The sequence below is a fragment of the Lacerta agilis genome, chromosome 4 (assembly GCF_009819535.1).
Source record: "Lacerta agilis isolate rLacAgi1 chromosome 4, rLacAgi1.pri, whole genome shotgun sequence".
NCBI lineage: Eukaryota > Metazoa > Chordata > Lepidosauria > Squamata > Lacertidae > Lacerta > Lacerta agilis.
In genome coordinates this window covers 58,361,483-58,377,558 of record NC_046315.1, presented here as the reverse complement: position 1 = coordinate 58,377,558, position 16,076 = coordinate 58,361,483, and the positions used below count along the sequence as shown (strand labels likewise).

At 37.9% G+C, this 16,076-nt stretch overlaps 1 protein-coding gene across 6 annotated transcripts in view; it reads right to left on the bottom strand.

Annotated features, from left to right (window-relative positions):
• Nucleotides 1–16,076, bottom strand: part of DMD (dystrophin) — a 1,040,101-nt gene that overhangs the window by 693,376 nt on the left and 330,649 nt on the right. For all 6 annotated transcript variants that reach the window (XM_033147196.1, XM_033147200.1, XM_033147197.1 and 3 more), the window contains 4 exons: nt 15,786–15,863; nt 14,253–14,345; nt 12,224–12,396; nt 6,299–6,417 (listed from right to left, as the gene is read on the bottom strand). In XM_033147196.1, the coding sequence (XP_033003087.1) occupies nt 6,299–6,417; nt 12,224–12,396; nt 14,253–14,345; nt 15,786–15,863 (463 nt within the window). The remainder of the gene's footprint in view (nt 1–6,298; nt 6,418–12,223; nt 12,397–14,252; nt 14,346–15,785; nt 15,864–16,076) is intronic.

Below are 16,076 nucleotides of genomic sequence, written 5' to 3'. Positions count from 1 at the left end.
TGCCCAGTAGTGATGTATGAAAGTGAGAGCTGGACCATAAAGAAGACTGATCACCGAAGAATTGATGCTTTTGAATTATGGTGCTTGAGAGTCCCATGGACTGCAAGAAGATCAAACCTATCCATTCTTAAGGAAATCAGCCCTGAGTACTCACTGGAAGGCCAGATCCTGAAGCTGAGGCTCCAATACTTTGGCCACCTCACGAGAAGAGAAGACTCCCTGGAAAAGACCCTGATGTTGGGAAAGATTGAGGGCACAAGGAGAAGGGGATGACAGAGGACGAGATGGTTGGACAGTGTTCTCGAAGCTACCAACATAAGTTTGACCAAACTGAGGGGGGCAGTGGAAGACAGGAGTGCCTGGCATGCTCTGGTCCATGGGGTCACAAACAGTCGGACACGATTAAACGACTAAACAAAAAACAAACAAACAAAACCCACCTGCAAAAGGAAGCACAAAATTTGCATATATTTTCATGTTCACATAACATATGCAATTTGTACACAAACTTGGGACATCTTTGATGAGTTCAATAGAGGTCCCAATCCCCATGCAGTAAATTAGTTCCAGAAAATCCAGCTGACACCCTGGAGTCACAACAGATCTACACTTCATCTTCAATATAACATCATGAATTTATGTAAACAGAAAAAAGTAAATTAATTGCAATTCATTCATTCATGCTTGGCCTGAAAACAAGTAGGACTAAGTAATCCTGAAAAAATGGCATAACTAGGCATATAACAGCTGTATACGTGTATGTTATCCTACCCTACCCTTGAATATTTTAATATTTGATGTCCTTTCACATGACAGTCAAAACTCCATGTCACAAAAGAGATAAACAATTATCTCTTATCTGCCTTATAGGAAAGTTGTTGGTTTTTTTTTTTTTTAAAAAAAAAAAAAACAAGACAAAAAAACCCAGTGAGATTTAAAAATTAATAATCCAAATTCTATTAGGTGCCTAAAGGTTAATCTTAATTATTTCCAAAGCAAATGCATTTTACAGTATTTCATTGCCACTGAATTATATGTAATACAGAGATTTAACTATCTTTTTCTATAAGCATACAAAACAGGGAGCAGGATTTGAAGATAAAGAAAATAATTACATAAAGCCTAATTGCAGCATTTAAGAAGGTTAGCTCAGAAGCAAGCCTACTGAATGCAATGGAACATTTTTCACCCCATTTCAGACAAAATGTTCCTGAGCAGGCAAGCCTAGGATTGCAGCCCTAATAAATTAAGTTCTGTGACTCTCAATTCAAAAGCAAATTCATTAATCTGCATATGCTATATAATATTGGCTGCAATCCTAGATTTATTTTCTTGTAAGTAAATTCATTGAAGTCAATAGTTTACTTCAGAATAGACTAGGAATTTGGTGTGAGTCAATATCATAGAGAAGTGGGGCTGTAATCCTATACCCACTTACTATAGGGTTAAGACTGATTAAACTCAAGTTACTTTGGGATAAATCAGGATTGGATTAGCTCTCTGTGGTATCATTCAATATTTGAAGACAAATGTATGAGGAGGGAAAATGTGAAAGCAGAAGAAAGAAAGTACTTTCTTGGGCAATTGCATTTCAGCTGTTGGAAAGCTTCAGGCAGGGCCTGTCTTCCGGTTAACCAGATTTGAACAGCGAGTTTCCCTATGGGTCTGGAAAGCATTTGGCTTGATTGTCCTCCATTACTTATTGCTACACTGAAAACAAATGTTTTTGGTTTTTTTCCTGAGGAAGAAACTCTGTTTAAGTTTAAATTTTGCTTGAAATGAAATTTTGGTGGTAACTCTAAGATCTCCAGAACTAATTAAAAGACAACTTTTTAGAAACATTGCAGCATTTTCTTTACTAAACACCCACCCACCCAAAACTTTGAAGGAAGATGTCAAGTTAGCACAAAATCATTCTGATGCACTATCCCAAGACAGCAATACAAACCAGAGCCTACAGAAACTGAGGCACCTTCACTATTTTAAAATGTTGTGTTTATGTGAAAACTTTTTTTTTACCTCTTTTATAAACTGATTTTTATTACATTGCAATTTTGGGAAATTACAAATAAAATGTAGTAGTGGCTAAGAAACTGAGTATAGGTGTGTGCCCAAGCAACAGCTAATCATCATCATCATCATCATCATCAAACTGGGGATCATGGCAAGCAGGAGAGAATACGGGTCAGCAATCCTGCTTCCTCAGCTACCATTACTAGTGGGGAAGTGGGTGTGAGGAGAGACGAGATACCACTCTCCATGAAAATAATATTACTGATTGATAAACTATCTGCGTTAAAAAGTCAGCTATTGTCGATATTACAGATGGAATACTGTAGGGAAAAGATCAATATTGAAAAAGTCTCAGCCACCACAAACATGATTCAGGCTATGTGGTTATGCTGAAAATAGAGGCAAAGATCCTCCAAAAGCAAAGCACCAATGTTTTGCACTCTTCTTTCTTTCTTTTTGCGATAGTGGCTCTTTGCGGCAATGCCAATGACATTGATTCTGATCTGCAGTTAGTGTGGGGATCAGCACTATCCCATGTGGTTTCTGAGCATCAGGTATGCCTAAAAAACAACTGGGAAGCAGCAAGAGAAAAAACAATATGATTATGAAAGAACAACCCCAAATTGCCTTTGAATGTTGATGATGTTAAATCAAACTGCAAGTATTCCCAAAAGCTGCCTCCATCATCTTACCACTGGAAGGTTTGAAAAAGAAAGAATGAAAACATATGGTCTCCACAAATATTTGACATGTTTTATGAACAGATGTCCTCCCTATTATGCTCCATTTTTACTGGCAATCATGTTTATGGGCAACCATTATAAAAAGATATTTTTCACAACTCTGCCTATTGTGCCTTAATTATTCTGAAAGAATGAAATTAGATCCTTTCATTAGCCTAATCTGTCTCTAATACAAATGATTAGTAACATTAATTTGCTTGTTTCCACTATAGTTGAGACGGGCTGATCCAATAAAAAGTATTATCTTAGCTACACTATGTCTCATTTCATTAAAAAAAACCACACACACAGCTAGCAAAAATGGATTATCTTCACTGCTTAAGCCAGGGTGGGAGACTTGTGACTCTGCACATGTTCTTGGACTCCAATTCCCATCAGCCCAAGCCAGCATGGCCAATGGTCAGAGATCATTAGAACTGTAGTCTAGCAACATCTGTAGGGCCGCAGTTCTCCCACCCCTATCTTAAGCATTTAACTATTCACATAAGCACTTCATTATTTATAGAACATCTAAAATGTCAAGGTACAATTAACATAATAATAATAATAATTACACAGGCCGTACACATGAGTATGTGCTCTAAGTGAGGATGCAGCAGAAGCCCATGCAGAAGCCCCACCCACAATATCCCCAGGTGCTTGGGCTCCTTCAGGTTTAGTAGAATTGAATTAATAGGATTTACTTCTGAGTTGACATGGTTAGGACTTGGTCATGACTTAGGTCCCACTGATTCATGTAAGAATCACAGAAATTAATGAAGCTTAGGCCATTACTACTGGTAATTGTTCACTTGATTTCAATGGAAGGCTTAGTTTGAATCCACCTCTGGGTTTTGTCTGTATACACAGTAAACCTGCTCAATGCAGAAAGCTTGGAGCCTCAATCAGACACACTGACAATATAAAAATCAACTGCTTGTTTATTCAAACACTTTCATACTATTAGAAGGCAATCATAAAAATAGTGCAATAATTTCTTCAGAAGCAGCAAATGGCAAATTGTACTGAAAACTGTAATGAAACTTTGAAAAATAGAGCAATAAAACAGTGAATGCACTGTTTTATCATTTTGAAAAGGTGGGGGGGGGAAGAGTACAAAAAATAGTGTCTCAGTTACAACTGAAGTTTCATTTAAAAACATTTCCTTTTCCATATTTATGAGTCGATTTATTATCACCCAATTGACCTGTTAGCAATTTAATTATGTATGAAGTACTTCATAATAAGTAACTATTGAGGGTTTTAATAGACATATTAAGTTACTGCATTAATAAGATGATGTCAAAAAACCAGGGCCTTCATTCTGGGAGCAGGAGAAACCAGCATTTCAATTTGGAAACTGCTTCATTAGTATGTAATATTCCTTATCGTTACATAACCAAAAAAAACTGCCCTGATGTGTGCCTTTGTGCTACAGATCCATCCGTATTCTTACTCTGGCCTATTGCCCCCTAGAATACTAATGATGTACCTCTAGATAAATATACATACATTTCTCCACTCATTGGATCATAGTTTTAGACAACTGTTTACCAAGCTTACTGTGATAAGCATACAACCACATGAAAAGATGACAGGGTTTAGCCCAGTACTGATAGATTGTATTTCTCACAATGGAAGTAGTAAAATTCACTTGTGAGTGGCCACTACAAATAAATGGTTCCTCACAGTTGCATGAATATTTTTCATATTTCTATTAGATGCATTTAGGTAAAGAAGTCTTTCCTCTGTCAACCAACTACCAATTTTAATAATTTCTTAAATATGAATATCTACACTCTTACCTACCAAACATAAATATTATCATTTTCACCAAATGAAAATAACATTGTTTGCTACTTTGTTTTTGTGGGGCTGGGCTGGGCCAAGTCACAAGCAAGGAGTGGAAAGCCTACACTTTAGTGCAGCCCAGAGGAATGAGGTAAAATTGTAAGATATAAACATGTATCTATTGTATGGCTCTTCCGTATCTTTATGGAGCCAATCAGAAGCAGTGTGTAAGAAGAGCAAGCAACATTTTGAACAGAGTTGTTTGCCCTGGTCCTCATTTAGAACACATAAAGTGTGCTTGTGCAGTTAAACTATGACTTAAGTTTGAGAGATGAAGCTAAATAAAACGTATCAAACTTTCCAAGTTTCAAACAGACAGTGTATGTATTTCTAAATGCACCCTTAGCCTAGAATATTCATTTATAATGCATACTGGAACACTTCTTCAGCTGAGAACTGTACCACAAAATTCAAAGAAGTGTGAAAGGATAATTATGTTCCAAGCTGTGTATATTAGTTCAGGAGGTGCAAATTGAGTCAGTCCACTTTAAAATGGTGACCAAATGAAATTCTCTTCCATCATGCAGTGTATGCTTTGCTCCGGTATGCTTGCCTGAGGCCTAGTGTGCCAAGAACATCTACATCAGTTAATTAAAGGAGATTTCATAGAGGGGAACTTTCTGTGAGAAGACGATATTTAATTATTTAACAGAATTTGTCCAATGCTCAATGATAAAAAAAACCTCTAAGCAGTGTACATAACACAGCTGTGAGCACAATGGTAATTTTTTTCTTAATTAAATTACTTCAGCTGTTTATGTAAAATTGTTATAAACAGGTATACAAGTGATGTTTGTAGCGCAAATATGTAAGCCTACACACATACAACACAATGGAGGAGACTTGCAATAAAGTCTGACAAAATTTCCAAGGCTAGAATTTCCAATGTCAAGGCTCAGACCCACGACACAAAAAGAAGACGCTATTCTTCTCACTAATTAACAGCCAAATGAGTCTTCTTCATATCCGTTTTAGAGAAGAGGACAATATTTGAATGTGAAAATGTTATTTCCAGGCTTTATACTGTGTTTCCATGACCAATAATTACTATACATTCCCTATTATTAACAAACAATTGGTAAACTTCAGGGTAAAAGCAAAACATACTATCTGGGGACTCACTTTGTTCTTGAACAATCACCTCAAAAGTCAGAAGCAAAAAAGAGAAAGCTTAAAACATACACAAAAATAATTCAGATTGAAACACGGAAGATATAAAAAGTTCAAACTTTAGCCCTCCTCCTCAAAAAACCCTTTCATCCAAACATCCAAAAAAGTGAAATTAGTATAAAAAGAATAATAAATGATTCATGAATCATTGTCTGTGAATAACTTAAACCAGCTCCTTACATCCAAAATTAGGACATAATTTCAAAAATGCTGATGAACTGCAACTTCTATTGTAAGTAATAAGAACTGCAAATCTAAGCACCTTTGAAGAAAAACAGCTACTTTACCATGGTGCTTAACAAAGTACATACACCTATAAAAGTTGGCTGTAAATCCAGACCTGTTTGTTTAAATCTGAATCTTAAGGAATTAATTATGCTAGGTGAATAAAAAGCAAACTTAACACTGAAGTCTCAGTAAACTAAATGAAAACATGTTTGTGTGGTGCAACTATAAAAATGAAAGTGGATAAACCTTTTCCCTAACACCTGCATGGAGAAAACTGATCATGCACTTACAAACAGAACCTGATGTGCACTAACCTTCAGGATCAAGGAGTTTTTCGATTCCTAGGTGTCGTTTGGCTACATTGAAAGCATGGTCTAATCGTTGTACAGCTGACTGTTGGCGAACCACACTATCCCAGTCAAATAGATCTGGTCTGAAAAGAAAAGGGAAATATTGTAAAGTTATCTATGCAATTCTTTGTGCAATTCTAGATTTGGAGGGCTAGTCAACTGCATCACAGGGTTGCAGAGACCCTTAGGTTTTTGTTGTTTTTTGTTTTAAATCATTTTCTACCTCATACAAAATTAAAACATTCAAACAAGAAATTCAGCTGTATCTGTGAAATGCTGCAGGCCAGTCTTAAATGTTTTATAGGCAGGGATCAAATTACAGCTTAGATAAACAGTCTGGGACCCTATACTATTAGTTACACTGTTTGCAGTATAAATAATTCTATTAATTTTAGACACCCTAGTTTTAGCTAAGTTATCCATTAGGACAGGTAAATTTGTTTTCAAGATTACAGAAGACGGAAATCTAATCCTACTCAATTAAATATGTCTTCGATTCAGTCTACGTTAGGTGTGGTGCCTGCGCCTTAGGTTCAACTGATTTCTACCCACTTCCAACAGATATAGACACACAAGAGCAGCACAATGAGGACATTAGAGGGTATGGGAGGCCTAGTTCAAAACAGCTGGAGGACACTGTGTTGGGAAGGATGCTCTGAATCAACCCAAGCAGCTAAGAACTGCATAACAATCCAACAAGACAAGCTAATCTGAAAGATAGTGACTTGTTCCACACTTTTTGTTTCACAGCTGAACAGAGAGTTGAAAAGGGTCATCTGGTCACCTTTGCATTTTCTTTACAAATACAAAATATAGGAAATATTTTAAATATATAACATCATTAATAAAATGCTGAAAATCAGCATCAATTATCTTTGAAAAAAATATTGACTTCCTAAAAATGAAGTGTATTCAATTAAATAAGAGAATATTCTCGTTGAATGGAACCATTGCCTACATAGCAAGTATTTTCACAGGCAGCATTACTGGAAGAAACAGTGAATCTTTTTATTGCTACACCTTGTTAGGGAATGGTTTTCTCCGGAGACTACCACTAATGGAATTTAATGCAAACAGACCTTTAAACAGAGATGTATTGACTATACGTTATGTGGACTTGTATAAATGGGGCCGTGTTAACACACTGCACACAGTATTGGAGAAATGCAATCTCCTGATTCAAATCTAGTTTTATGCCTGATACTTAAAATTTCATTCACTAGCATGAAGATTGTAATGTGAAGTTCTTCCTTTCAGTATTATTAAAAGCTTTTGCTATTTCAACAATTTCTTATCTTTTGCAAAAGCATTTCTTTAATTTTTTTGGGGGGAGGGGAATGTCCCATGATCAAAAGCAGAGTAGTTCCAGATATGAAATATAAGTATATATGAATGGTAACATGCATAGGAGAAAACATAATAATCCACAAATAACATATTAAAAGCTCAAAAAACAAACAAACAAAACCTGCTTTTCGTGGAGTTATTATAGTAGTGCTTCTAAAACAGTGGACCAAGACCCACCAGTCAGGAATGAGCCATTTTTCAGTGGGCCTCAGTGCCAGCCTGCTCAGTGCTTCCCCACTTGCCAGCTCCAGCCATGCCATAGCCTTTTGACTGTCCCAAGGACAGCAGCAGTATATGAATATTTTAATAACTTAAAATAAGCATTATTAGACTTTTGGGTCAGCTCACCACATAGTAAGAGAACTGAAGACAAAGAATTTGTTTTAACTGCTTCAGTAAACAATGCACCACAAAGACATGCGGTTGTCTATTCCACATATAATGATAAACTGTGGTTTATCCGTATGTAAATGAGCAGCAGAATGAACTTCAGGTTTTCATGGGCTTCCTCTACTGCAGCCAGGAGGAGAACCAGAAGCATTCACTTCCTGTTTTAAACTAACCAGAGTTTGTCACTTTGTCCTAACAGGGGGAACTTGGGTTAGTTTAGGCTCTGGTTTGTTAGCAAGTCAGGATCATAAACCACAATATTGGTTTGTTTCAAGAAGCCAAAGTTTCCACAAATCAGGGCTACCACAACTACTTCCTGGAAATGGCTCTCGAGGAAGGAGTGGAAACAATGAAGTACAGTGCCCCAACTGCAACTTTCCCAAGACGCTCCAGAAGGACTCTGTGGTCAAGCAGAGAAAGATGGATCACACTCCCTCAAATTTTCTCCTAAGAAATGTCATCAACCAAGCAACAAAATAAAATAAAAAATTCCTTCCAGTAGCACCTTAGAGACCAATTAAGTTTGTTCTTGGTATGAGCTTTCGTGTATACCACCTGAAGAAGTGTGCATGCACACGAAAGCTCATACCAAGAACAAACTTAGTTGGTCTCTAAGGTGCTACTGGAAGGAATTTTTTATTTTATTTTGTTTTGACTATGGCAGACCAACACGGTTACCTACCTGTAACCAGAGCAACAAAGTTAGTTTCAATGATATGGCCAGGCCTGGAGCAAGACTGGAATGGATCCAAGTAATTAATAATCACTAGATGTCTTGTCTATGGTTTTTAGCTGTCAACTGAAGACCTTTTTATTCACTCAGGCTTTTGAATTGTGTTTCAAATTGTGCTTTAAACTTCTTATTGTGCTCCAAGAAAAGGTGTTTTAAGAGGTTTGTCCTGAGCGGGTTCCAGTAGCTGTGGGAGGAGATGGGAGGAGCAAAGCAACATAGGTAGAAAGAAATAGGCTGATAAGGTAAGTGGATGTGATGAATAAAGATTTCTGTATGAATCACTAAATATATATTTCTTATGGGTAACGGGGTAGATGCAAAAAAGAGTGCAGGGGAATTTCACTAAGTTCTGTTTGAGAACCAACGGTCAAACAAATTAAGAAGTTGTCTTTATTGCTCGTAATACAGTACAAGTAAGTTGATGGAGGGTGGATTTTGAAAAACACTTGTATGGAAGACACTCATACATATGTGAAATGTACTCCAGAACTCAGGCAGCACCAGACTTTTAAATATGGGACTTTGCATTAATTTGAATTTATAGCTGAAAAGCATTATTAGCACAGAACTAAGATTTACTATGCCAGCAAATAGACTCTTAAAAGAGTATGTACCTAGTGCTAAATAAATAGAATCACAAATCACCATGTTATGACAGAACAGTAAAACAAGCACATACAAAACATAACTGGCACATATTTTTAATTACTGGGGGACAACTCTCATAACTGCATCATCCCCAAGGCCAACAATTATTGAGTACCACTTCCAGAGTCACCTAATGAAAAGATGTAGAAGACAGTTGCCAGAATTATTCTCACCATTCAACAAAAGGTACCTCCTCTGTTATTCTCCCTCCCTACATTTTACTGTAAAAACACTGCCTTCCCCTCCATCAAAACAGAGCCAAAGAGAAATTTATCAGTGGCAATTTGCACTTGACTGACTGTGATGCAATTATGTTGACTTTTAAGTATCTGCTTTGAAAGCATGTGCTTGGAGGACTACAATCCGGTTCCACTAACCAGAGAGATAAGAGCCATTTTCAGCAATGTGGTCAAATTAGTGCTGTATTATGTAGGCTGCCACATAATGCTAGGTGCTCCTCTCAGGCTAGGTTTAAGGTCACTCCTGCTAGCTTCAAATGCCTAAATAATAAATTAAGTCTTGCTGTGTTGCTTCTATGAAGGTGTGTAATTAAAGCACCACACTGTTATTAAGTGTCTTGCAAGCTATCAGCTAATGTTTGTTTCTATTATGAACACACACAGGGGTGGCTGTTAAATGGCCAGGAACATGTTTCTACAGTCCCAGAAACAACCAGAACAATACTCTCTTTCCTGCCCCCTGCAACAAATCTTTTCAACTGGAAACACACTTATTTTACAACAGATTAAAAGACAACTACAGTATGTTGTAAGGGCAGATGGAGAGCAGGGGGAATATCAGAGCAAGAAACTGTTCTATTTCCCAATTGCATTTATAGGGCACCTTTTAAAGAGAGTTCCCAAATTAGGAAGATATCATTAGGGCTGCCATACACCTGGAATTTCCTGGACATAGCCAGGATTTGTCTGCCAAAAATGACGTCCAGGTGATGTGTGTGTGTGTTTGAATTTATATACTGCCCTATACATGGAGGTCTCAGGGCAGTTGATAGAAAAAGATCAACATAAAAACAACAACCCAATGCCCCCCCCCAAAGAGCCACATTTTAAAAGGGCATAGGATGTCAATCAGATCAACCAAAGGCCTGGTAAAACAACAACAACACATTATTGCCTGGTGCCTAAAGGTATATAATGAAGGCGCCAAGCGAACTTCTCTGGGGAGAGCATTTCACAGATGGGGAGCCACTGCAGAGAAGGCCTGTTCTTGTGTTGCCAGCTGTCGGACCTCTCAAAGAAAAGGCACATGAAGAAGGGCCTCAGAAGATGATCTCAGGGTCTGGGCAGCTTCATATGGAAAGAGGCAGTCCTTGAGGTATTGTGATCCTGAGCCGTTTAAGGCTTTATAGGTCAAAACCAGCACTTTGAATTGGGCCTGGAAACCAATTGGTAGCCAGTGCCGTCGGACCAGGATCGGTGTAATAAGCTCAAACCATCTTGCTCCAGTGAGCAACCTGGCCACTGAATTCTGCACTAGCTGAAGTTTATGAACTGTCTTCAGAGGCAGCCCTGTGTATAACACACTGCAGTCATCTGACCTTGAGGTTACCAGAGCATAGACAACAGTAGTTAGGCTATCCCTGTCCAGATAGGGGCATAGCTGGGCCACCAGTCAAAGCTGATGGAAGGCACTCTGTGCCACTGAGGCCACCTGAGCCTCAAGTGACAGCAAAGGATCCAGGAGTACCCCCAAGCTACGAACCTGCTCTTTCAGGGGAAGTGCAACCCATCATTTTGAAACCTGTTAAAATATCCATGAAAACCCGGGCGTATGGCAGCTCATATCAGAAGCAACAAAACTTAATTTTTAATGGAGATTTTGTGTCCGGATTTTCACTTCTTGAAATATGGTAACCCTAATATCATGGCCCTAGTCTTTCCTCACTCCAGACCTTGGAATGGACCTAGTATTTGGCTCTTGTTCTGCTTTTAGAAAAAGCCATCTAACTCTACCTGCACTTCAAACCTCTGTGCATGAAACAAAACAAATAAAAACCCTTGCATCTAAATTTAACTCTGATTGTCCAGGAAAGGGGGCATTAATTGAAAAAAGGACCAAATATGTGAAGCTCCTTTAGTTTAGAGGAAAATACTGATACTGAGAAGAGGCATGATGGGCGTGTATAATATTATGAATGGTAAAAAGCAAGAATCCTGTGGCCCTCTGGGTTTTTGGGGCTGCAACTCTCACCATCCACTAGCTTGGTTTGGAGTGATGGAAGGTTCCACATCACTGGTATAAAGAGAGTTAGTGAAGACAAACATTCCTATGATAAGACTTGGAACTCTGGTAAGACTAGAGATCATCCGCAACAGCAGATTAACAACAGGCAAAAAGGAAGTAATTTCCAAAGCATAATTATCTTGTGAAATTTATTCACACAAGATTTGGCAATTGTCACAATTTTATAAACCTTTAAAAGCAATTAGACAAATTAATAGATAGATTTCTATTGTTAGCGGCAATTAGCCACGATAGCTAAATAGAGCTTTGTGAGCACTGGCAGTATGCCTCTGATTCATGGATGCTGAAAGCAAGTAACAAAAGATGGCTTGCATGCTGCCCATATCCCAACCTACACCCATTGTTTGTGCATTTCTGAAAGGCTTCCAGCTCCCCACTGCTGGAATTCAATAATGTGGATTAGATGGACTTGATCCAGCAAGGTGATTCTAATAAAGTGTTTCCAGTTCACATGATCACAGCAAAAACAGGGGCATTTGGGTGTTAATTTGTAGCATTTCTCTTACCTGTGACTGTGGATGAGTGCATTGAAAGCCAAGCCATCAGACCAGCTACTGGTGAAATTAACAACATTGACCTGCGGATAATTCTGAGTTGATTGACGGACCCAGCTCAGCAATATCTTTTCACTGTTTGTCTGTTGCAGTCCAGCCATGATGTTTTTCATTACATCTTTGACCTGTGTTGGAAGACAGAATTTTTATCAATAGCCAAGTTTCTTTATAAAAGGCAACTCATCCCCGCCCCCCCCCCCAACAAGTCAAACTTGAGTTTCTTTTACTCTTAAGTACTTGAATACTCAGCACAGTGATCCGAAACATAAAAAACACATGCAAGGATACTGAAGAAGCACTGGTTGTATAGAAATGAAAGGGTTTTTTTAAATAAAGAAAAGAAAGGATCATTGCTCTTCCTACTGTCATTTTCACCTTTCTTTAAATATGCAAGAGGATAAGCACGATGCACTGTAGCAAATCAACCTAACTTTGACTTCTGAACTATTGGCAACATTTATTTTTAATTTGCAGTCAGGGCCAGATTTAGGTTTGATGAGGCCCTAAGCTACTGAAGGTAATGGGGCCCTTTATATGTCCAGCTGTCCTTTGTCAACAACAAACTGTCGCTGTTTTTTGTGTGTTGAATATATGCTATATGGTAATTTATGGACCTAATAGGTATCTAAAGTCATTTGCACGTAAGAAAAATATGTATTTTATCAAAGTAACTGTTGAACTGAAATACAATTAAGAAGAAGTATATTAATAGTAATTTTATAATGGGATCAAAATAAATAAATTATGTATTACATGAAATCAATCAGTAGGCATATGACTCATACCCTTAGTCTGTGCTGCATGATCACCAGTCTACAAGCACTCTTTAATATTAGATATCAGGTACAACAGCTTGACCTACATTCAACTGTGCTGCACGGCAGGCTGCAGCTGCATGCTACATGTGGCCATTCAACCATTCCATGCAGAATGTAGGCACCCTATATATAGAAATGAGCAAACCAGTGATATTTTAGGGAGCAGGCTAGCAGGCGGGGGCCATTACATCATAGGAGCCTACATAAAACAAAACACTGTTGCTGTATGTAGATTTTATTTTATTTGTTTTTAATCTTATATTTTGGAAATGTACATCCAGGTGTTTTTTTCCTTAAAATTTTTGGGGGGACCCCAAGAGAGTGGGACCCTAAGCTATAGCTTGTTTAGCTTATACGTAAATCCGGCACTGTTTGCAGCACCCAAAGAGGCCAAGAATTTCCACTGAAAATTTGCTGAACTGTGCCATCATGAAAGAAAACAAACACAGGCTATACATTTAATGTAAGTCACTGAAATCAAACCCTTGGAAGAGATGCCGTTCCAGAGATGGGTTGCCACCAGAGAGAAGGCTCTATCCCACACTACTGCCCCCTGTACTCTGGGTTGTAGCTCGAAGGCTGAACATCTGCTTTACATGCAGAAGGTCAGAAGCTCAATTATTGGGATCTCCAGGTAGGAGCTGTGGGAGACTCTTGCCTGAAACTGTATAGAGCTGCTGCCAGTCAGTGTAGACAATACTGAGCTAGATGGACCAATGGTCTGACTCAGTATAAGGCAGCTTCCTACTTCACCTGGTGATGGGTCAATGAGAAGGGATGTTTTGGTTTGTCTTAATGCAGGGGGCGGTCAACATGGAGAGGGGTTTCTTCTTACATTTGGGCTCAAATAGTTTAGAGCTTTATATGGCAACATCAGTTCACTGAAATGTATTTTGCAGTATTCTGAATATTAAATTGTCTGGTATTGCAATGAAATGACTGCGTAATGCTTTGAAAGGACACTGACCTCCTTGACTTTTCTTAAATACCCAACCTGGACACTAAATTTAAGTAGAGAACAGTCTCCTTATTTCCTCTCTCTATCACTCACTGAAACATTAGGATGGATTCAAAACTGAACACCACCTGAAATACACAAAGTAGATATATCCCTTGTTTATTAGGGATATATCCAAAAAATGTTCTGTGAATGACTGACTCACCTGCCAGTGGAGAATTATACTCCAGATCAATCCAAGAGTCAGTTTATGATTGCCATCCACAATATCTGTGCTGCCAATATTCACCAGATCTACCTGTCAGAGCAAAGCAAGGCAAAGCAAACTTAGATAAAATTATGTATAAAATGCAAAAACAATGAACATTAAAATAGAAGTTAAATGAGTTTACATTCCCAGAGTAATGGGCAAAAGAAACAGCTGCTGAATAAAACATAAGCAAACCTGTTAAAACCTACGGATTTGATAAATACATCAAATTAGGGCTGTGTGGTTTTATTTGCATATTTTCTACTATTTAGCTTTTAGTGGCAAGTAAACAATCCAGAGCATATTTCATAACCTGATCAAATAATTATCTGTCATAAAATAAATAGTACCAGTTATTTTAGGAAATTGCAGTTAGCAAGGATGCAATTATTATATCACAAAATAAACATATGTTGCAATAATTAAGAACAAAAAGTAATATACCTGTATATGACAACAGAAAATAGTATATATGGGAACCCAACCACTTCATCAGCAATTAACATAGGCTCATTTCTTTCTCTGCCTTGTAAAGTTTTCTTAGATGCTTCCCTTTCAGCTTTCAAATAGGAGAGCTAACCGAGACATACCTGTACTAGACTGAGGAATCAACTACCCAAAGTAACCAACTTGGTTTCATTTGTCATTCCTTTTATAAGGAAAATTCATTCCCAAGTCCAAAACTGCACACATTTCAGGTGAATTATAGGTAGCCGATAGAAATAAACCAACACCGTAAATGACTAAATCTAGCTATTGATCTATACTGCTATATAAGTGAGTACCCATTAGCATGGGATTTAAATCACTGAATTATTTGCATATTCATTCAGTAGAACTTTCCAATTCCCTAGCATTACTAGTAGTTTTATTTTGGAGATTAATTATTATATGTTCTGGAGATTAACTCTTATATGTTCACCAGTACCGACTGATATTTCAGCAAATTATTTCATCTGAGAGGGAGAAAACATTGTATGGCTTTTGGAGGCACTGCACATTTACAGATGGAAAGCAAGGCTTAGGAGATAATGAGTTGGAACCAGATTTGCTCCTGCAAGAACCTCCTTCCACTTCCCACCTGGAACTGAATTTCAATAGAGCCTTACCGCCAGAGGAAGGCAGCAAGGCAGCAATTTTAACCAATTCTTCCTTCCCTCTGCAATTCCCACCCACCATGCTATCAACCATGTTGTTTTTGAGGCTCTCCCAACTCCACCAGAGTAGCTTCTCAAGAGGTACAAGACTTGTCACTTCCAGCACCAGCAAAACACATTTGAACGCAAGTTCAACCAAGCAGCTTCTTCAAGGCTATTTATTGAAATAATGCCTGATGTGGGATTAGCACTCTGATCTCCTGCATCCCATGAGATTATATTGGATCCTATTTATTGTAAAGCATACACCAGAAGCAAATTTTCATATCTGTTTATTGAGTTCTCCTCAACTCTCTATGTGAGTTATGAACCCATGTAAATATTTACTTACATTGTTTTTCTGAAGGACTTGTAGTGCTTTGTTGACGTTGTTCAAGGCATGAACTCTTGTGGAGCCCCTTTCTTTACCCTGTGAATATGCATAGTGATTATTAACCACGAGAAACAAGGAAATATTATATATTAAAATTAAAAATAGATGTCTCACAGACACAAACAGCACAAAGGAGCCTAAAATACCAAAGAATGTAAATCCTTACTTCAGTAATATATTTTTCTATGGCATTTACAATGGCCCTACGGAATGAGGGCATCAGTGAGATGAATTCAGATTGTTTTAATT